Here is a 23844-nt window from a genome sequence, read left to right on the forward strand (position 1 = left end):
AGCAGTGCCCGGGTTTCTACAACAGCAGGTGGCATTCTGGCATTAGCAGAGGCTGTGTTCCTTTGCCCAGGTACAGAGGACCTCCAACCAGACATCTGAAAGGACCTCAGAGAGCAGCCAATTCCATGAGCAGCATGGAGCTGAGGACTGTGACCGCCTCTGAAGCCGACAGCTACCAAAACACTGCCTTCCAGGTGAGCAGAACTTTCATCTGTTTTTAAGACCAAGTAAGTTTAAATAATCCTCTTTCCTTGCCTCTTTGGCAAGTTGCTTAACTAAAGCAATGGAGTTATTGGGACCCAGTAAGATTTTTAATGGCACTTTTTAAACCTATTCTTTTTCCTTCTTGGGTGGACAAACCTGAAAAGTCTCTTTTAACCGGAACCTGTTTTGATCGATGACTTGCCTTATCACTTGGAAACAAGACTCTTCTCCTGCTTTTGTCCAACTAGCTCCAGGCAGGGACACAGTATGTACCTACAGGCTGGGTGACAGAGAAAGAACAGAGGAAATTCAGATCCTGAATGTAGTTCACACCTCAGGGTTTCTTTCTCTTAATCCAGGTCCCAGAGTCTCTGAGAGATGGTGACCTGGTGCCCACACCAGTGCAACCGGGTTAAACAAACCAGTCTCATGTCATCAACCAAAACTCGCTGAGTGATTAATGCTGCTCGGCCCAGGGCTGGGTGCCACAGAGCTGCAGGAGTCCCGTCATTGGGAAACACCAGGCTGCTCCAACTGGGGCTGGCCTGGGGATTTTTCAGGGCTGTTCCTAAATGTGCTTCCTTTCCTGAGCCGATATTCAACATGGAAGCCTGCAATTCCTTGGACTTCAGAGCCACTAAACAGGCAAAACAAACTTTTAGGCACTAGCAAAAGAGGAACAAGGAAGGTAAAAGGGCTGTGACATAAATCCTGACTCTTTCACTCACAAGTTATTAAAATTTCCGGGAGCTTCAGTCCAGTTGCCTGCACAGAGGTCACAGTGATGCTCATCCCATAAGTTATAAGTGTAGGGGGAGGAAAAAAGATATTTTCTCTACCCTCTTATATTCAGTGCCTGGGGTCTGTGAATTAAACTGATAAATGATAGATTTACAGGAAAAGAGTTATACAAATTTTATTAATATTTTTAATTTTACCTGCACTGGGCTTTATAGAAAAGAAATAAAAAAAACTCAAGAAAGCAGTAAGATTCAGGGGCTTATATACCTTTTTAAAAATATATATATGTTTTTATTGATTTTTTTAGAGAGAGAGGAAGAGAGAGATAGCAACATCTATAGAGAAACAGGGCATCATATACCTTTTTAACAAAGAATGGGTAAATGTGAAGAAGTGTCTAAACAAAGGAAAGAGAGGTTGGACTTTAAGGGCAGGAAACTGGGAAGTAAATAGGGGGAACTAATGGAAGATAAGGTTTGTTTATGCAATCTTACCTCAAAGCCATCTCTGATTCCAGTGATAAGGGTTGTTTACCTCTTTCTAGTTTGGGAGAGGGTGACACATGTACCAGGAAAATGTATGCCCTGTTTTAGGGCAGTTAGGGAAAAGAAAGTGCTCTTTCTATGTCTGCTTTTTGTCAATTGCCTTTAGCTCAAAAAACTCTTTTTTTTTAAATTAAATCTTTATTGTTCAGATTATTACAGTTGTTCCTCTTTTTTCCCCCCATAGCTCCTCTCCACCCAGTTCCCACCCCACCCTCCGCCCTCACCCCCCACCCCACTGTCCTCATCCATAGGTGCACGATTTTTGTCCAGTCTCTTCCCGCATCCCCCACACCCCTTTCCCCCCCAAGAATAGTCAGTCCACTCTCTTTCTATGTCCCATATTCTATTATAATCCCCAGTTTATTCTGTTCATCAGATTATTTATTCACTTGATTTTTAGATTCACTTGTTGATAGATGTGTATTTGTTGTTCATAATTGGTATCTTTACCTTTTTCTTCTTCTTCCTCTTCTTAAAGGAGGTATTCAGCATTTCATATAATACTGGTTTGGTGGTGATGAACTCCTTTAGCTTTTCCTTATCTGTGAAGCTCTTTATCTGACCTTCAATTCTGAATGATAGCTTTGCTGGATAAAGTAATCTTGGTTGTAGGTTCTTGGTATTCAGCACTTTGAATATTTCTTGCCATTTCCTTCTGGCCTGCAAAGTTTCTGTTGAGAAATCAGCTGACAGTCATATGGGTACTCCCTTGTAGGTAACTGACTGTTTTTCTCTTGCTGCTTTTAAGAGTCTCTCTTTGTCTTTTGCTCTTGGCATTTTAATTATGATGTGTCTTGGTGTGGTCCTCTTTGGATTCCTTTTGTTTGGGCTTCTCTGCACTTCCTGGACTTGTAAGTCTATTTCTTTCACCAGGTAGGGGAAGTTTTCTGTCATTATTTCTTCAAATAGGTTTTCAATATCTTGCCCTCTCTCTTCTTCTGGCACCACTATAATACGGATGTTGGTACGCTTGAAGCAGTCCCAGAGGCTCTTTACACTATCTTCGTATTTTTGGATTCTTTTTTCATTTTGCTTTTCTGGCTGGGTGTTTTTTGCTTCTTTGTATTTCAAATCTTTGACTTGATTCTTGCAATCCTCTAGTCTGCTGTTGGAACTCTGCATAATATCCTTTATTTCAGTCAGTGTATGCTTAATTTCTAGTTGGTCCTTTTTCATAACCTCGAGGGTCTCACTAGATTTCTTGAGGATCTCACTACATTTATCGGCGGTCTCACCAGACTTTTTGAGGGTCTTACTAAATTTATCGGTGGTTTCTAGAAAGTTCTTGAAAAACCTTAAAAGTGTGGTTTTGAACTCTATATCCAGTAGTTTGCTTTTCTCTATTTCTGTCATTTGTGTCCTGCTTCCTTGTCTCCACATTTTTTATGCTTCCCTGTGTTGATAGAGTGGCTTTCTCTGCTAGGTGTCCTATAGGGCCCAGTGGCTCAGCCTCCCCAATTACTTGAGGTGGACACTCTTGGTGCACCCCCTTGTGGGCTTTGTGCACAGTCTTGTTGTAGTTAAGCCTTGATTGTAGTTGGTATCACTGGGAGGAATTGACCTCCAGGCCAATTGGCTGTGAGAATCAGCTGTGTCTGCAGTGGGAGAACTTCTGTGCTGGAGACACCCCTCCGGGGCAAGACTTGCTTCAGTGGGGCTTTGGTGCTCACTGAGTCTACCCCCTGAGTGTGTCCTTTATGGATCCGAGGAGCTGCAATCTGGATGGTCCCACTCTGACCACCGGGCACACTGGCCCCTGGATCTCTAAGGAGGTGCTAATCTAGCCTCTTCCTGAGGCTACCCAGCAGGAGCTCAGCTGTGAAGCAATGCAAGTTTCCCTGAGGCCTTGGGCCAGCTGCAGTTTGTTGGGTAATTTTCAGATTGCAAAGGGCCAGGCCTTTCATATGCAAAAGCAGGTGCACAGCTTGGGCTGGGTGGGGGTCCCAGGGGATCAACAGGGCGGAGCAAGCAGCTATGGCTGCCCTCAGAGGCCCCGCGTCTCAGTGTCCCGTAATCACTGCAAGCACCTCCGAGAGAAAGCCGCCCTCAAGTTCCGACCGATGCCAGACAGTCCAGTTTCTCTCGTATGAGTCTGGGTCCCCAGAGACTCGCCCGGAACTGGAGCTCAGAGCTTGAGACTCCCTCCCGATTGAAAAAGACAACCATGTCCTCAGCCGCCAGCCCTCTCTGTGTGCGCCTCTGTACCTCTGTACTTTACTTCCACACCACACCTCCTCTGAGTCTCGGTATGCTTTTGTCTTTCCTTCTAGTTGTAGAATTTCCACTCAGCCAGCCTTCCTGGTTCTGGATGATGTCCATTCCATCTTTTAGTTGTATTCTTGAAGTGGTTGTGCTAAGCAGCAATCTCTGGTGTTTACCTATGCTGCCATCTTGGTTTTCCCATCTTCTCAAAAAACTCGTATGCCCGAGCGTCATATTTGGGGTGCCATATCTTTTTTTCAATATATTTTTTCATTAATTTCAGAGAGAAAGGAGAGAGAGAGAAAAAAAAAAAACATCAATAATGAGAGAATCACTGATTGGCTGCCTCCTGCACACCCCTCACCAGGGACCAAACCTGCAACCCTGGGCATGTGCTCTTGACCAGAATAGAACCTGGGACCCTTCAGTCACAAGCTGATGCTCTATCCGCTGAGCCAAACCAGCTAGATCTGGGTTGGCATATCTTCATCACCTTCAGAAGGGCTAAATGAGAAGAAAAGCATAGAGCAAAAGGCCGATTATGGTCCAAGAGTATTAAAGGGATGGAATGGGATAAAGAGGCAAAGTGAACACGGCAGCAAGACAAAAGTGTCTACTAAGGAGAAAGGTCCATGTCACAAGCAATTGGCTGCTCAGTCCGTGAGGAGGACACATCAGCGGCGGCCCTGCTGTTCTGTTCTTTGTGTTGTTTTGTTGGTGGTGGTGGTGCTAATGACTGAATGCCCTGTTTTCTATCCCTCACTTCTTCTATCAAAACAGAGCATCTCCAGGCTTCAGGGTGCAGAGCAGGGCATCTCAAACCTAGCAGATCACTGTACACCAACACCAATCAATGGTGACCAGGCTATTTCTTCCCATGCTTGCTTTTCAACAAGAATTTCCAGGGACAGGTACTTACTCAGAGAAACCATTAACTACCCTCTAGACATGGCCATCACTAGGAAGAGATCCCAGTTCAAGAAGGAATAATACACTATTCTGGCCCTCAAGGAACAGGGCAGGCAGAAACAAATAAGCAATTGTAATTATAATATAATGTGATGGAAAACAAAAACAAAAGAAATATAACCCTGGAGGTTGGCACCAAATACCTTGTAAACAAATGTAGGTGGAGCTGGGTGACTGAGTCTGTGACAGCATCACAGAGGGAGAGAGAATATCAGATAGGGCTTAAAGGGTAGGCAGGGAGTCCCCAACTGAACAGAGCATCGAAAGCAAAAAGAACTGTCTGTGCACAGGCCCAGGGGCCTGAAAGAGCATGTGTGCCAGGGACAAGAGGGCAGGCTGGCACTAGATCACATGGCCTCTGTGTGCGATAAGGCATTTGAGAAGGAACCAATCAGAATTAATACTATCAAATTTTTTAAAATATATTTTTTTATTGATTTCAGAGAGGAAAGGAGAGAGAAAGAGAAACATCAATGATTAGAGAGAATCATCCACCGGCTGCCTCCTGCAAGGCCCCTACTGGGGATCGAGCCCGAAACCTGGGCATGTGCCCTTGACCAGAATCAAACCCAGGACCCTTCAGTCCACAGGCCAATGCTCTATCCACTAAGCCAAACTAGCCAGGGCTATACTATCACATTTTTTAGGAGTACTTTACTACCCCTGTTGAAGGTGAACAGAAACGGAAAGAGATGTGTGTGTATGTGTGTGCAGTGGGACACCAGTTAGGAGATTAGTATAATAATCTAAACTAGGTTCAAGGCAGTGGAAACTGATGTCAGGTAGGAAAGTCCGATTGCTGATAAGAAGGCCTTCAGCACTAGAATTTTTTTAAATTAAATTTATTGGGGTGACATTGGTCAACATGAACATATAGGTTTCAGATCTATGTTACAAGATCTGTATATTGCACCATGTGCTCACTACCCAAAGTCAAATCTCCTCTCACTATGAATAATGCTGTAATGAACATAGGGCATTTGCATATATCTTTGCAAATACATGATTTTAAGGTTTTCAGGTATATGCCCAGGAGAGGAATCAGCACTGCAATTGATGGGAGTCTGGAATAAGAGCTGTTAGCTCTGAAGATTTCAGTTTTCTCCTCTGTAAGGAAGGATAATAATATCCTATGTTAGAGTTGTTGAGAGAATTAAGTGAGCTAATATAAGTTTTTAAAATGTATGTCATAAATATGTCATATATGTTAAAAACAACAACAACATAGTTCTGTCTTATTCCATTCAAGCTGAATAATAAAATATCACACAGACTGGGTGGCTAATAAACAGAAATTTATTTCTCACAGTTCTGAAGTCAAGATTAAGGCAACAGCAGGTTCTGTGTCTGGTGAGGACCCACTGACACGGAACTCAAGTTCGGCTGCCGCTTCTATAGCCAATACTCAAGAGACAGATGCTGGTGCAAGGAAAGACACGGTTTATCCAAGTGCCAGCAGCCTGAGAAGAGGGCAGACTCCCGTCCCAAAGACCATCCTCACATCTCAGTGCACGCCGGGGTTTTTATTAGGAGGGAGAGAGAAAGCAGAACAAATAACAAAGTGGTTAGGGGGTTGCCAGTTCTCTACTGTAAGTTAGCACAGTCCATTCTGATGATTATCTCAAAACTGGTCAAGGGAAGATACAGTTTTTATGGTTGAGAGTCAGCAAGTCTCCCGGAGCCAGAACATCCAGTTGCTGGAGTCAGGCTCCGCCCTGAAGCTAGTTCCAGCAACTCTTACACACATATGCTGCTCATCCGTGGGATGAACACAATTCATCTTTAACAAAAACACTTAACAGAAACAATGTTAACAGAATAGAGGGGTGAATTACCCTACCTCCTCAGAGACAGCCGTCTTTTTGTTGTGTCCTCACATGGAAGAAGGATGCAAGAAAGCTCTCTGGGGCCTCTTTTATAAGCGCACTACTCCTGGACATGAGGGCTCTTCCCTCATAATGCAATCACCTCCCAAAGTGGCCTCCTCCTACACCACATTGGGAATTAGGGTCTCAACAGATGGATTTGTGGGGGACGGAAATGTAAGACCATAGTAAGAGCCTCGCATACAGAATGAACATAAGCATGTAGCCTTTGGTGCTGGGGCAGGGTAAGGAGAGTGGTGAGTCAACATTTCTAGCTTCAGATGTCAACTTGGAAGTTTATTAGATAGGAAATCCGGAAATAGGGTTGGAGTGAGGAAGAGAGTGAATTCGTTGTGAGGCCTGTTGGTTGAAATTCAGGTTATTTCTACGCCTGGATTAAGAAGGAGATGAAGCAGGAAATGGATGCAGAGCTGCACTGGAGCCTAGAAGGAGGCATCATCCACCTGGGGGCCTCCTGGAGGGAAAGCTGGGAGGCACGTGTGTTGGATGAGCAGAAAAACTGGAGAAGTCAGATGGAAGGGTCGGGGGAGCCAAGGGAAAAGAGAGCTACCAGGTCAACAGCAAAACCTCCCCTGGGGAACAGAGGAGCACATAGAATGAGATCAGTTCATTTGATTTGCCAATTCCTCGTGATGTGGGGGAGAGGGTAGGGGCAGTTTATGTCATGAGTGGGAGTTAAGAGACTGGAGACAATGAGGGCAGAAGGAACATTCCTTTGACTGAGAGAACAGGGGAGAGAGAGAGACGGGCTCAGGGGAGACAAGACTGGGGTTGTAAGCGGGGAGAGATTTTATTTAATAAAATTTTGTCATTGTGAAATTGACATGCAGAAATACACAGAACCAAATAGACAGCTTACTATAAAGTGCCACCCAGGTTAAGAAACAGGATGTTGCCATCCCTCCGCCCTGAAGCCCCAACTGCCAGCCTTCTGTCATAACCGCCGCCCTCCCCCAGGGTCACAGCTACCCCAGCTTGATGGTCATTGCTTCCCTGCTTTGCTTACACTTTAACTTCTAGTTATGAATCCCCAAGCACCACCATTTCCTGATCTTTAACTTTTTGCAAGTAGAAATATACAAGAAAAATGCTTTGCTCATTGCAAAATGTTTATATGGAAGTAAGCAAGCTGAATCATTTTGTAACTGTCTTCTTTGGTCCAGTTTAAAATGTCTAAGATTCGGCTGCTTCAGTGTTGCATGTAAACTGGAGTTCATCCAATTCCATTGATATACTGTATTCTCCATAAATATTACACTGTTTATTTTTACTGTTTAGTGGACAGTTAAATTTGGAGCTTTTGGGAGCTTTTACAAACAACAAAGCTATGAATACTGTTGTACATGTCTCCCGATGCCTATGTAACAAGTTTATTCTGGAGTTACATCTAAGATGTGGAATTGCTAGGTTATTGGAAATGCATATACACTAGTACGTTTTCACCTTTAGCAATAAGGCCAAACCGGTTTCCTAAGTGGTTTTACCAAGTTACACTCCCATCCACAGTGTGAGTTCCTATTACTCCACAGCCTCGCCAGTATTGATCTGGCTTTTAATTTCAGTGGTTCTGGTAGGTGTATGCATAGTAGTATATCACTGTTAAACAAAATTATAATTAAACTTAATTTCTGGTTATTGGCCATTAGATGCCTCTTTTATGAAATACTTGTTCAAGTCTTTTGCCCATTTTCTTTACTGGATTTTGTCCCTTTTTTATTGTTTAAGTGAGTTCTTTACATGTTTCAAATACAAACCTTTTCTCAGTTATATGGTTTGCAAATGTCTTCTATCACTGAAGCTGTCTTTCACTGGAATATTCTGATGAACAGAGTGAATTACATTGAGTCCCATTTATCAGGTGTTTTTTCTGTTTAAATAGCCTGTTTAAGAAATCTTTTCCTTGGCCCTGGCTGCATAGCCCAGTGGATCTCCCAATATGCCAAGGCTGCAGGTTTAATCCCCAGTCAGGGCACATATAAGAATCAACCAATGAATGTCTAAGTAAGTGGAACATCAAGTTGATGTTTTCTTTCTCTAAAAATCAATAGATTTTTAAAAAATATTTTTTTCCTTAGAGAGAAAAAGCTAATAGTTACCAGATGGGAGGGATTGTTGGGGGGCTAGATGAAAAAGGTAAAAGGAAGAAGTACAAATTGGCAGTTACAAACTAGTCACAGGAATGTCAAGGACAGCCTAGGGAATATAGTTAATAATATTGTAATAATCATCTATGGTGCCAGGTGGGTACTAGACTTATCTTGGGATTACTTCATAAATTATATAAATGTCTAACCACTATGCTGTATATCTGAAACTAATATAAAACAATATTCAATGTGAACTGTAATTGAAAAATTTAAAAAGAAATCATTTCCTAACCCGCAAGATCATGAAGATACCCTCCCATGTTTTCTAAAACCTTGTCCTTGCTTCTACATTAAGGCTTCTAGTTCCCTGAAATTGATTTTTATGTATAGAGTAAGTGGGAGTCAAGTGTTTTGTTTTTTCTACCTGGACACCCAATTATTTCAGCATCACTTTTTTAAAAAACCCATCGTTTCCCCATTTGAAAAATACCACGTTTGCCAAGTCTTCATATTTGGGGTCTGACTTTTTAGAATAGAGTGACTGAAAGATTTTTCCAAACTCAATGGAGGTGGAAGGATCCAGAGAAGAGAGAGAGGGACAGCAAGAGAAGTCAGATAAAGTTCAGAATTTCCAAGGGTGAAAATTCAGGCAAGTTTTTGAAAGAACACCTTTACTGAAGATGTCCCTCAGAATCCCAAATCAGGTTGCCTTATGCTCATGAGGAAATCAGTTGGGTGGAAACCACTTAGGAAAGTCTGGAGGCCAGACCAGACGGGAAATGTGCCTCCATCCTGCTCACACGCAGAGGAAGGCTGACCTGCTCCGTGAATTGTCTGGTGTGCCAGTCAGGTATGGAGAGTTGGTTCAATGGAGGTTAAAATTTGAGAGGCCATATAAGCGCAAGAACATTGGCATGGACTTCTAACCCAGATTCTCTGAATATAATAGTTGTGAGGTTGGAAGAAATTATGCAAAGTGAAGAGGAAGAGTATTGTTTCTCCAACACACTAGTCAGGGAGGTCAACGTAATCACACTCAGGTTATTAAGTAGGTTTTCACATAGTTCAGGACAAGCTTGGCTGGAGCTATCAGATGCTCCCCCCCCCCCCCCATCAGTGAATTAAAACACAGAAAACCCATGACAATACAGTACTTTGCTTTTGTGAAGGACATTTAAAAAATTGAAAAAATTGCACTCTCTGTTTTTTTCCTCAGATCTGTATGATCATCCCTAGACCTACTTGATTCTAAAGGAAAATAACCTACATGACTATGAACCATGTCATTTCCATGACATCTCAGAGGGGATGTGCTTAATGATTTTGTTTTTTCCTCATTCAAGCATTCCTGAAATGATTCCCTTCAAAAAAAGGTGTGTGTGTGTGTGTGTGTGTTGGGGGAAGGAAGGGCACTTACTCATTAGTAATTAAGGCATTGGAATGTGGCATAATAATGTGGATAAAAGTAGATATTAACTGAAGACTAACTAGGACAGATCTGTCCAATATGTATGTATAGCCCACATATGTAATTTCACATTTTTCTATAAATTCATTAAACATGTAAAATGAGCCCTAGCCAGTTTTTCTCAGTGGATAGAGCATCAGCCTGTGGCCTGAAGGGTCCCAGTTTCAATTCTGGTAAAGGGCATGTACCTCAGTTGCAGGTTCCTGACCCTCATAGGGGACAATTGATGTGTCTCTCTCACATTGGTGTTTCTCTCTCTCCCTTCCACTCTCTCTAAAAATCAATGGAAAAAATGTCCTTGGGTGAGGATAAAAAAAAATTTTTTTTTCATTAAAAAAAAGTAAAATGAAACAGGTTTAATTAATTTTAGCAATATAGATTATTTAACCCAAAATACTAAAAATATTATCATTTCAACCCGCGATTAATGTAAAGTTATTGAGATGCTTTCATTACATCCTTTGTTTCATACTAAGTCTTTAAAATCCAGTGTGTTTTTATACTTAACAGTACACGCCAATTTTAATGCTAAATTTTTATCAGAAATACTTAATCTGTATTTAGGTTTCATAAAATGTATAGTTGAAAAAGTAGATTCATACCCAAGTTTCAAACATACTTAAATGTTTTCCAATGAATGAATCTCTCATGTTCATTTTAAAATTTAAATTAGTTAAAATTTAAGTAACATTGACTTTCAGGTTCTCAGTGGCACTAGTTACTTTTCAAATACTTAGTAGCCACATGTACTGATGACTCAGGTAATATACATATTTTTTGGTTTGGGAGGATACAAAAAAAAATCTGATATTATCACTTGATCATACAGATTCTCCCTTGTGACATATCTGACTTTTCTATTTAAATCTGAGGTTGTTGGTGACATTAACAGGATGGTGGAGTAAGGACCTCCAAAGCTCTCTTTCATAAAAGCAACAAGAATGCTGGGAAAAATTGTCAAAATCATTTTTTTAAAACTCTGGAAAATAATCAAAGCCTCATAGCAATCTGGAGAGTATCTTGTGTGTGTGTGTGTGTGTTTTTTTCATGTAACACAACTAAATTCCAATTAGAACAGCAAGCATTCTGGTGTCTTAATTTCCTAGTCCTATTCCACTCTTCGCAGACTCAGGATAGTCTTGAAAAACAACTCTGAAATCACAATGAAAACTAGCAGCCTAACAGCCTATGGAGGGGGCAAAATTCCCAGGTAACTGCCATTGTTTGACCTGTCTTGCAGTTCCTTTAGAAAATCCCACAAGGCTTGTCTGTCTTTGATCTGACTTATAGCTCACCCACCATGATTTCCCTGGAGCCAACCGTTAATAAAGGTGTTTACCTGAAGCAGTGATAACAGTTGGGGGAAAAAAACCTATAACAAGTAAAAAGAAAAGTCCAGGAAAAATTTTTAAAAGACCAATGTGAAAGAGAGAGAGAGAGCGAGAGAGAGAGAGAGAGAGAGAGAGAGAGAGAGAGAGAGAGAAGATAAATTACTAACACCAGGCAAATCTGAACGTGTTACTTTACTTTTAATTTGGTGACCTAAACTTTGTGGTCAGGCCCTTAAAGGGCAGGAATAAAGCTTTCGTTCCACAGTCCCTTAATTTAAAATGAGGGTGGTGGTGCTCGCTGACCCATCTTATCCAGACACTGCTGATGTTGATGAGAAGCTGGGCCTTGGGTGCTATCCAAACTGCTATTTGTCAAAAAAAAAAAAAAAAATCAAAGGTGGGAGTATTTGGAATTTTATATAGAACAGATTATTGTGAGCATGAACCTGAAGTCCCTATTGTGCCACAGAGCATAGAATTCTTTCTTCAAATTGCAGATTTAGGCAGACAGAGTGCAGCATGGTTCTCACTCTAAACCGGGATCTGGATCTGGAGGTGTCTAATTGGACTCCACGCATGGGCTAACGTGTTTGACTCAGAAGCCACTTACAGTCTTGGCATGTCTAACTGTTCTTCCTTTAAAAGGGAGAGAGAGGAAGAAGATGCACACCATGTGTCCTTTGACAGTAAATAAAGATAGAGTTTTCTTAAGAAAACCCTATGAATCACATGGTTAAGGAGCCTCCCAGAGTGGTCAGGAACAAAGTAGATGATTACTAGGAATGGTTAAATCAGGAAGCAGGGAAATGCACTGGGAGACTTCTTAATATTCATTCGTTTCCTGGGTTTGCAAAGTCAAGGCCCTGTTTGCTTCTTTTCTTCCAAGAGCCAAAATTCTTTGACATAAGCCATGACATTTATTGATTCAACAAATATGTATTGAGCTCTGACTTAGTGCCAGGCATTATGCAAGGAGATGGAAATAGAGCGCTATTGTTTGATTAAAAGCAGTTAATAGTGGCCAAGTCGTACAATGCAGAGTGAAGGTGAGCTCACCTAGGTTGAGGGTTGGAGAATATTTCTGATATTCCAAATGAACCCTTACAGGTCTTCATTCTTTCCCTCATTTATTCCAAATGTACATTGAACATCTACTCTGTGGTAGGTGGAAGGAAATACCCAGTAGAGCAGAAGTAACTCCCCAAGCTACCATGTCAAGAACCATTTTTTCCATATTGCATCGTGTGGAGAAGGCAAGGCCTGACTGGGAAGGCATGAGAGACGCGAGCAGGGAGACAGAAAGGCTGGTGAAGACAGGCACACAGGAGTAGAGGGGCCAGTCAGGTCTGATTTACCTCAAAATCCTGGCCCCAAGGATCCAAAACCAATGATACGGTTTAGGTTTAAAACTAAATTTCTATACTGTGTGGACTCAGGAACATTTCAGGGGAAAAAAAAAAAAAAACTAGCCTGCCGGCTTATAAGGGGCTGTAACTCCTCCATGAAACATGATCAGAAAGTAATTCATTAATGTGAGGCAAGGCTCTTTACACCATGAGGAAGAGTAGGTCATAATCCAGAAGGGGCCAGCACAGATATATCTGCTCTCCTCCCCACTCTCCATTACCTGACCCTCCTGACACGCTCATCTTCGGGAGCATACCAAAGTTCCTCACAGCAGTCTGTACAGTTGTGGAGTTGTCCACTGATGGGCTCTACTTTCCTGTCAGTGTCCTGCCCTTTCAGTTCTATAACTTTACAACTTTGCTAGCATTTAAAGAATTTTTATTTTTCTAATTCAAATTATTGCATCATGAGTTTCTCATCACCCAAATCCATTGGTTCAGGAACATTTGCAAGGAGAAAGTTGGTTAGAGGGCACAGGTCTGACTTGTGCAGCCATGGAGATTTAAAATAAAGAATTGTTGCCCGGCCAGAGTAGCTCAGTGATTGAGCGTTGACCTATGAACCAGGAGGTCACCATTCAATTCCCGGGTTGTGGGCTTGGTCCCTAGTGTGAGGCATGCAGAAGGCAGTCGATCAGTGATTCTCTCTCATCATGGATGCTCCTATCTCTCTCTCCCTCTCCCTTCCTCTCTGAAATCAATATATATATAATTTTTTAAAAAATAAAGAATTGCTTGATTGAGGGCCAGACCCATGCAGATAAAGGCGATGGAGAACAAAGGTCCAGTTGCATGGTATATTGGATCTAGCAAGGAGGGGAAAGAGACAAAGGCACACAAAGCCAACAAAATGTTAGGCTTCCTGTTGGCCCACATGTCCACTTCCTCATTCCCCTGTAGACCATGAGGTCTTTAGGTCAGAGAATGGGAACAAAGAAATAGAGGAGGAAGACTTTAGAAAGCACAGGTTGGAATAAGAGGTAGCCTGTAATGTTCCAGGCACTAACTCTACTGTATGTGGAAATGACAAGGGGGCTCTCATTAAAGAGGAAGTAGGAGAGTGAGGGTAAGGGTGAGGCCAGGAACATGAGGGGGAGGGGGAAGGGTGACAGGCCGGCACAGATGCTGAGGCTAAAAGCCACATCCTGAACGAATCATGAGGACAGCAAAATTTTGATCCCTTCAGATTACTAGAGATTTGCCTTTAAAAACAAATCAGAGAAGGAAATAAGACTAAGGAGAATTAATAGATTCAAAGTGATTATATACTTGTTTCTTTTCTTTCTTTCTTTCTTTTTTCCTCTCAACTGTAGGAAGATATTTTGCTAGTAAGAGTATTTCCAGTTCCCTATGGCTAAATGGGTTGCATCTTTGGACTTTCAAACACAACAATTTACTCCAGTTAACCTGTAGAAATAGTACCTTGAACCTTTTAATAGTCTTTACCCTACTATTTAAATAATCAATTGTATAATTTATGGTCGACAGCTTTTTTTCTAAACTCTCTAAGAACAGGAATCATATATGCAATGCCAACAACCAGCACAGTAGGTGCACAGTAAATACTAAGATTTGTTAGAGGAATGACTGAGAATGCCTGGGACAGAGCCTCAAGGAACTGTATGTGACAATGAAGGTTGAATGGAAAGGTTGATACGGTACAAGAAAAGGAGAAAGAGAAGTCTGGGTGGTAAGAGGAAACTAGCAAAACATGTTATCACAGAAGTCAGGGACAAGAGTATTTTAAGGAACACTTAATACAAGGAAAACTGGATTCAGGGAAATGGAAACCATGGATGACTTTGACAAGGGTGATCTCCATAGCATGGTAGGGATGAAAGCCATACTAGAATGGGTTGAAGAATGAATATGAGGCAAAATATGGACCTAGTGTCAGCCCATTTAGGCTGATATAACAAAATATCATAGACTCAGTAGCTTATAAACAACAACAAAATATTTCTCACAGTTCAGGAAGCTGGAAATCTAAGATCAAGGGCACCATGGTGGCAGTCTTGTTAGGGCCCTCTTCCTATTTCACAGCCAGCATCTTCTCACTGTGCCCTCACATGATAGAAGGGACTAGGGTCTCTGTAGGGTCTCTTTTATAAGGGCACTAATCCTATTTATAAGGGTCCCACCCTCATAACTTAAGCAACTCCAAAGGCCCAACCATCTAATACCATCATCTTTGGGGGTTAGAATTTCAACATAATGAATTCTGAAGGAACACAAACATTTAGATCATAGCGAGCAGTAAGGGTAGAAAGAAGACGGGTTTTTAATGGGAGGAGAAAGGATGCTTATCTATGAATTCTTGGCTTCAGGGTAATAAAAAATTGATAAAGATGCAAATATTAGAAAACAAGGGGAGGAGGGGTTGAGTAAGGTAGTACATAGAGAAGCACAGAGTAATGTGCCTATAGTACATAGAGAAGCACAGAGTACTGTGCCTATGCCTGGCTCAGAGCAAAAAGTCCAGGCACTTCCATATTGTTCTTGGGATTAGCTTCTCATTGGGTGTCTTGAGACTTAGTTCTGGCCTTCTCCCTCTCAAACATATAGTAGAAATCCTTACGGGAGTATTTTTCTTTATTCAAACAAATCAGACTAAATCAAAGAAAGACAAGGAACAATAGTAGGAAATTAGAACAAGGCTTAAAGAATCACACCTTATCAAACACAAATTATTAACACAAATACCAAAAGCATAGGAAGAGTGAAAGGCAACCCAGCAGGATAAGGTCAGTGATGTCTTGGAGTGAACAATTCTATTTTTCTGTGACTTTTAGCTAGCTCCCAGCTCTAAAAACTCCAAATGTAAAAAAGAAATAAATGCACATACATGCATTTGGAGGAACTTAACTCCCCTCTTAACTCCCCTCTTGATAATGACTGGGATAGGGTGTGATGAGCAGACCATTCTATTATAAAAGTATACATCTCTCTTTCTAATTAATAAGCAATTTGAGGGGGTGATACTTCAAGGCTATGTGAATATCCAGTTTCCCATGCACTTCACTCGATGATTTTAGCAACCATGGATGACCTTTCTCTAAATCAGTTATTACTGGGATCTGTAAAATGATGATTTTTCATTTCTTCAATATTCCTTACTTCACATTCTTCTGAAAATAATAGATTTCCCTTTTTTGACTTGCTCTCCCTTTTTGAGTTTCATTAGAGACTAACATTTCCTTTTATTCAATATTTTATAATCAATTATCAATGATATTTGTTTCTTTCAACATTTTATTATGAAAAATTTCAAACATACAGAAAAGTTAGAACTTCATAGTGAGCACCTGTATATTCACTACCTGCATTCTACAATTACTATTTTGCTGTATTTGCTTTCTCACATATTTATTCATCTATGCTACCCTCTCTCCACCCATCAATCCATCTATTTTTGACACAAGTTGCAGATACTTTACTCATGTTTTTTACTTTTGGTGCTCAATTTGTATCAAACTCGGCCAGCAATCTCAGAACGCTTTTTGACAAGGATTGAATTTATTTACTAGATATAACCATCCTAGACAATATATGAAGTAAACATTTATAGTATTGTCAACGTAAAAAAACCATTGAAACCTGTAAAGAATTTTTGTGAGTTTATTTGAGCCAAACTGTCGACATATGCCGGGAAGCAGAACCTCAACGAATTGAGATAGTGCTCCTGAGAATGGCAGGGTTACATCCATATTTATACATGAAATTCATTGGTGACAGATTTAAGGAGGTGGGATTAAGCGAGGCGGGGAAACCTCTAGGATAGGATAAAAAGTAAAATGATGGACACATACTTAGGTGGGTGCAGGAACGATTAACATGATAAATGAAAGAATCTGCTGCATCTGTCCTGGGCCCAGCACACCTGGTTGTGCCCCAGGGGTTCCATAAAAAGGGAAGTCACAAGTTACCCAGATATCCCAAGGATATGTTATCTTAGATGCAAAAAGACAGATAGGCTCAGTTACGGTAAAGTGGACCTTGTCAGTGAAGATACTGGCCTAGGGCGTAACTGCCCACCATAACTGCTTTCAGTTTCAGTTTAATTTCAGACCATCCTTTGTGGTTATTTTAGGTCTCTGAGTCTGCTAGGCTGCCACGCAGGCCTCCCCTGAGCTTGTCAGGTCAGCATGTGGCCCCTTTCGTCCACAGTATATAAAATTGAGACTATGGCTTAGCATATTAATGCTTTCTGTTGTTGTTATTGTTAATACTCACCAGAGGATATCTTTTCCATTGATTTCTAGAGAGAGTGCAAGGGAGGGAGGTTCAGAGGGAGGAGAGAGAAACATTAATGTGAGAGAGACACATCGATTGGTTGCCTCCCAACCAGGGCTAGGGGTCAAACCTGCAACCCAGGTACATGCCCTTGACCAGAAATCAAACCTAAGAACCTTCCCCGCTCAGGCCAATGCTTTAACCATTGGGCAACACCGACCAGGGTGCATATTAATGCTTTAATCAGGTACCTGCTTCCAAAGCCAACATACCGCTGCAATCAGAAATTGGGCAAGCATTGGCCTTCGTGGCAGCTGAATCTTACAGCCTTAGTAGAGTGGTGCCATCAAGTGGACATCTCTTGCAGCAACCACTATCGTGGGCTGGCACCCAAATTACATTGGTTAATTTGCATTTCATCTTCTAAATCAGTGGTTCTCAACCTTGGCTGCACATTAGAATCACCTGGGAATCTTTTTAAAATCTTGATTTTGTTACTAATGTTGTGGACCCACCCCATAACAAAGAAACAGAATTTCCGGAGGATGCAGCCCAGAAATCAGGATTTTAAAAAGATTCCCAGGTGATTCTAATGTGCAGCCAAGGTTGAGAACCACTGTATGGAACTCGGGACTCTGATGAAATCAATGGAAGTCAGCCTAACACACAATTAAGCAGAATGCTTAAACATTACTCATTTGCTGTCTATTTCAAAAATCTACGTGAAGACGATGCTAAGGCCTTTACTCCTGGGTATTATTTGATTTCCCCCACTTATATTATATTTATGAACAGGTCCATAAATGAAACCAAGATATCCAATTACAAATAAGAAAAAAGATCTATATTCTCCCAATGTACCCATTTATAGTTACCTCATAACTAAGAGATACTTTGGGTGAAGGAAGGGTGGGACTTCCACATAAGTCTGAGGCGGGAAAGGACACATTCCATTCTATTCCACAGACCACAAGGAGGAGAACCCCTAGTTTGAAATGAACGTTCAAGGTGCAAAAGCACCCTCACTCCATGGAGTTAATACATACAAGTAGTACAAAGAGTTCATATCTGTTGCAGATATCTCAAAATATTGAAATTATCACCTCATTATTTTAATATTTTAAAATTATCTCAAGGCATTGAAATTAAGGTAGTTATTAAAACTTCTCACTGGACCTGGTTGGGTTTTTTCCTTGTTTTTAAATGTGTTGATAAAGATTCATATACACTATTCTATCACAAATTTATTTTAATAACTAGTTCAATATAATTGGCTTTCTTTGAATCCTATATATTTAATTTTGTGTATTTTAAAACACCTAGAAAGTGGTCTAGAGGCTCCACTACCTATCCTGCATGAGAACATTTCCGAGAAGTTGCTCCCAGCATCCACCACACTGGCAGAACATTATCAACGCCACAGGGAGCCTGAGAAATGTATCTTTATTCTGGGAAATCTTAGGCTCCGTAAAACTCAGAGTTCTGTTTTTAAAGGAAATGAGGAAGAATAGATTTGGGGACAACTAGCGATCTTGGCCAGAATAAATTTTCTTTCCGGGTTATAGAGCTCAATAGATGTTAATTAGATTCCTATTATTCATTGTTATTTTGTCTTCATCTTTACCTTTGCCCACTTGATCTGTCATAGACAGAACTCTTTCTAAATGCATTTCTAGATATTTCTCTGTGTTTCCTTTATGTTAATCTATCACATTTGTACATCTCAAAACATGAGATTGTATCCCCCCCATTGCTTCTTTTTGGACATGCTTATTGTTGGGGGGGGGGGGGGGAGGGACGGTTGTCCTGTATTCAGCTTTGGTGGCTTAAGGTCATGACCACTGCATGTTTCGTCTTCTTGGATCATCTTCAGGATATGCTTGTGGTGTGTTTGCTATATGACTCAATCACATCCAATGATTGATTTTCCAAGTATATGTGTTTGCTCTTCGCTCTTCTCATCATATTTTATATTGTGCTTTTAAAAAATCTTTTCACTGTATGGTTTGTATCTTTTATTTTTGTTTGGTTTCTACGGAAGACTGGTGTGGTTTTTTGTTTGTTTTGTCTTAATGGTTCCTTTCATAACCAGCTTAAGACTATGAGTAATACAAAATTGATATGTTTTCCACCTTCCATAATTTCTTTCTTTCTCTTCCACCACTTGATTTTAACTGAATATATATCTTGTAGTGTTTACCTTTTTATCTTAAACACAGCTATTTATAATCTCTTTCAGCTTCCCAGAAATTAACAGATGAGGAAATGGTACTTTACCTGTGTACTTCACCTTCTCCCCCTTCCTTCCTTCTCCTTCTGGTCATCTTTCTACATTGTCAGGGATAGAATGTTTAAAATTTGTTCTGGAATCCCTGGAAATGTTTTTTATTTTACTTCACTAATTAGATCCAAAATATCACTCCTTTTGCCATAATTTCTCCATCTACCATTTGTTTGGCTGAAGTTCTTCCTCTAACAGTATTTTCAAGAAAGGTCATAGAAACCATATTCTATGAGTATATGCATACTTAAAACTTTTTATACTTCTTTAAAAAATTTTCAATTACAGTTGCCATTTGCAGCAACATGGATGGACCTAGAGTGCCGGAGGCCGGTCCATCCTTGCTGCTTGACGCAGTCGCTGCAGGAAAGAGGCATCTGCACAGCATGTGTTTCAGTGGACCTGGCGTATGTAGCATACTGTTTTTAATATGTTTGCTCCCTTTAGCGCCATGTGTTTTAACCAAGGTCACCTCTCCGAGAAAGGTTGTTTCCCCAGGTGGGGATCTTTCCCTGAGGTTAGGGAGGGGATACAACCCCTTAATTAAGTGCCAGGCGGGTAATTAAGCTACATGGTCTTTACTCCCTGGAATGGAGATGAGAAACACCTTAACCCTTGTAATAGAAATTGACGGGATTGGAATCGGCTGGTATAAATACGGATGTAATAAGACAATAAACGTCAGATCCTCATCAGTTCCTGACCAGAACTCCGACCAGAACTTTGGCTGGAGATCCTGGCTATAGGTCCTGACTAGGCTGCTGACCAACTGAAGGCTGTCTTCGTGTCATTCCTTCTTCGCCGACTCCGTCCACACCTTTGGGGACCCCTGGACCTGCTGGGATTGGACCTCAGCACTAGAGGGAATTCTGCTAAGTGAAATAAGTCAGACAGAGAAAGACAAATACCATACGATTTCATTTATATGTGGAATCTAAAAAACAAAATAAATGATTAAACAGAAATGAACTCATAGATTACATTTATTTTTTTAACCTGATGATTGTAAACCTTTCCTTTTTCTCCTTTCGGGACAGAACTCTGCCACTTTTCCCATTTTCTTACATGGTTTGGTTTGCCTCAAGCTCACATGATCACAAGGGGAGAATGTTGCACCCAATTCAAAGCTCCCTTCAGAGCATTCAGAGATGACAGGGAACTGTGGCCAGGCAAGTGTAACAGTGCTTCCCAGGCTTACCAGGTGGTTTCAGCCCACAGCACTGCTGCTCCCTACCCAGTCTTCAAACCTCACCAGCCGGCAAGAAGAACAGGAGGATCGCAGGGAAGAAGGGTCTAGCTAGTGCCCATTAACTCACAGTAAAGATTGCATAAACCCAAGACCTGTGTCAGAAGGTTATGTGAACCAAGCAGGCCAGGAGCAATAGATAAAGATCAAAGGCTTCTGGAATATTTCTCTATATTGCCTTTGGAAGTGCAATCCTTCAAGGTACAGCCCATGCAATTTAGAGAACAACATTATAGAGAAATTGACTTAAAATATTTGACATTTATAGTTTTGGGAAAAAATAAATAAATAAATAAATAAGGAAGGAATGATCTCAAACAATTTGGAGAAATCAGATTCACAAAACAGATATTGACTTTTACAGGCCAAATATTAATAGAGAACAAAATGACTGTACTAGTACATGCCGCAGAGCAAGCAAGCAAGTACCAAACTAAACCATAAAATTATATAACATAGTAGTCAATGACCTCTGACTATGAGTGGCTCTGCAACAGCTACACAGCCCCACAGGCAAGTAATGAGTGCTACATTCCCGTATAACAGGGTACAGGGCCTCAAAATATTAAGGCTGGATTAGAACCCAGGTCTGACCATGGAACCCAAGCTTTATATTGCAATGCAGCATTAATTAATATAGGTAAGCTATCAATATTCCAAACAGCAGTCATCTTAAGGCATAAGTTGAGCCACTCCCTACAATCTCTTTACATGGCATTTTGGAATTAAGTTACTATTTGAGGCAGTTGCTCTAGTCTAGTCTCATTTCATGTTCAGAGAAATGAACACAGAGAGGTTACATCACTTGAAGAAGCTCCAAAAAACAACAGAAATTAGAGATGTATTTCCAACACTTTTATTTATATACCTAAGGCTTAAAATATTAGAACATAAGGTAACCTTGTGGAGAAATAGAGAAAGCAGTCCTATACCATTTGGTCTCTACTTAATTGTAGAGACACTGTTTCAGCTGCTACTATAATCAGCTCAACAGCCCCTGAGAATATCTTCTCTATTCATTCAAAAACAGTATCAAGCATTTCTATGTCTGGGCACATGATATTCAGCAGATCACAGGGGACAAAGTAAAGATCTGGCTTCTTAGATTAACAGACGAGTGGGTGAAATATATAGACTTAAACAGTCCCAAGTTCAACTAATATCATATCCCCATTTTGATCTGGGGATTGAGACTTTGACATCCCTGGCAATATTTAAGGCATCACTCCTTCTCAGTATGTTCCATGTTGACTGTTTCTAGGAAGATTGCTTTAAAGGTATACAGAGAAGTGTAAATGATAGCTAGACAGATACATATATACATTCATACATACATACATATACACATACATGCATAATACAATAAACAACTTTAACCACCAATCTAAATCTGTTCTGGTGGTATGCCTTCCAGCTAAGATATATTATCAAGCACCTCATAGAATTCACTGTGAAGTATCAAGTGCTAAAACCAGTTGAACATCTTCATAGCAACTCCTCAGGTTCCATGTCCACATTGCATTTGCCCACTGGGCCATCCCCATATTCCATAAACTTACATGATCTGTGTCCCACCAAAGGTCAGGATGAAAGTCCCCCTGGGGTATCAGTTGCCATTCTTCCCCAGTCCTCAAGCCCGGCTGTATCCCCTCTGCCATTCATACATTCAGAGCAACGCCAGGCCATAGCACTTTCTATAGAGAAGGGGGAACAGAGGCTCTCCTCTCACAATAGAAAAATCCTGGCCACAAAACTGAGAAATGGAAGTCACGTTGTGAATTCTGGGCCACCGTGGTGGGAGAGACTGAGTGAGTGGAGCAGACATAGTGGAAGGAAAAAAAATGTCAAACTAATCACAGAGACATGACATGTCCACAAATGCAAGAGTGTCCACACACATCGTTTAAAGATAGAATCTACTTAAAATCAGACTGTACCGTGGGGCTTGAAAAATTCTGGCTTGAGAAATGACTTCCAGAGCCCAAATTTGTTCAAAAGGGGCCGAGAGCAATTCTGGAATCTTTCACCACCTCTTTCATTTCTACTCTTGTCTTTTAGGTCTAGGGTCAAATCAAGTTTCCTAATCAAAAGGGAATTTACTTTGTAGGTATACCACTGTGTCTGCATCTCTCCAAAGCCAAAGGGCCTTGGCCCAAGGGCAAAACTCTGCAGACACAATGTGGCCTGAGATCCCATCTCAGCTATTTCTGGTTGTGCAAACCACGTCAAGTGATTTACTTATTTTTGCTTTAGTTTCTTGATCTGTAAAAAGAGGAAACTTTTTACAGACCAGGAAACCCATCTCACAGGCCTCTTAGGGTCAAATAACAAAACTTTTAAAGGGTTTAACCTAGTATATCAGGCTAGGTGCGAATAAAAGCAAAACCCAAAAGAGACAAAAGGAAAAGTTTGTTTCCTGCAGGTAACAGGCTGGAAGTGGGTAGTACAGAGCTGGGGTGGGAGCACTGCTCAAGGCTCTCGGGGACTCAAGTTCCCCCCCACCCCAACTCACCACTCTGCTATCACTAGGATGGGCCCTTGGATTCTTGGTCCAGATGGAACCATCCACACACCAGGCAGCAGGACAGAAGAAAAGATCAAGGGGACAAAGAGTACCTGCCACTTCTACAGACAGTCCTCGGGTTACGTCGGACTCGACATATGTTGTTTCGTGGTTATATGGCCATCTCCCATTTATTTATTAAAAAAAAAAAAAGTTCTGTCATTTTGACGTGTGTACATATGTGTTTTATGTTTTTTATTATTTATTCACCACAAGTATAGGTCAGGAATTGTTATCTTTTTTTAATTTTTTTTTTACCGTTTCACTTCATTACTGCTGTGTATGTGCTCCATGTGAGTGACGTAGGTGCTTATGTAGGTGGGTTCCGACTTACGGCGAAAATCGCGTTACGTCGCGCTGTACAAACGGATCTCCGACGTAACCCGAGGACCTACTGTACTTACATTTCCTTGGCCAGAATCTAGTGAAATGGGACTCTAGGAAATGTAGCCTTTATTCTGGGTGGCCATGTGTTCAGCTAAAATCACAAATAGATTAGGGGGAGGGAATGATTTCAATAATTTCCTATATTCTAGAAGTTATAATATGGTTTCGAAACTGAGTAAAAAGAAGAAATCAATAAAAAGGTCTCTGTCCATCTATACTCCCCGTAACACCCACTGTTGGTCCAGCAGCATGGAGAATGCAACGTCAAAGAGAAAAGCCCAGGCACATGTACTCC

At 41.0% G+C, this 23844-nt stretch overlaps 1 protein-coding gene across 7 annotated transcripts in view; it reads left to right on the top strand.

Annotated features, from left to right (window-relative positions):
- SLC28A3 (solute carrier family 28 member 3) overlaps window positions 1-23844 on the top strand; it is a 54117-nt gene continuing 30273 nt past the window's right edge. For 5 of the 7 annotated variants that reach the window (XR_002831980.1, XM_006100023.3, XM_023763627.1 and 2 more), the window contains exon 1: window positions 1-194. Coding sequence is in view for 3 of the 7 variants with exons in the window: in XM_006100023.3 (XP_006100085.2) it covers window positions 126-194 (69 nt within the window). In the remaining 4 variants the exon portion in view is untranslated. Of the gene's footprint in view, window positions 195-9850; window positions 10008-23844 lie in introns of all 7 variants that reach the window. The other 2 variants (XM_023763629.1, XM_023763630.1) reach the window with 1 other exon arrangement.

Source organism: Myotis lucifugus, unplaced genomic scaffold (assembly GCF_000147115.1).
Source record: "Myotis lucifugus unplaced genomic scaffold, Myoluc2.0 scaffold_295, whole genome shotgun sequence".
Classification (NCBI taxonomy): domain Eukaryota; kingdom Metazoa; phylum Chordata; class Mammalia; order Chiroptera; family Vespertilionidae; genus Myotis; species Myotis lucifugus.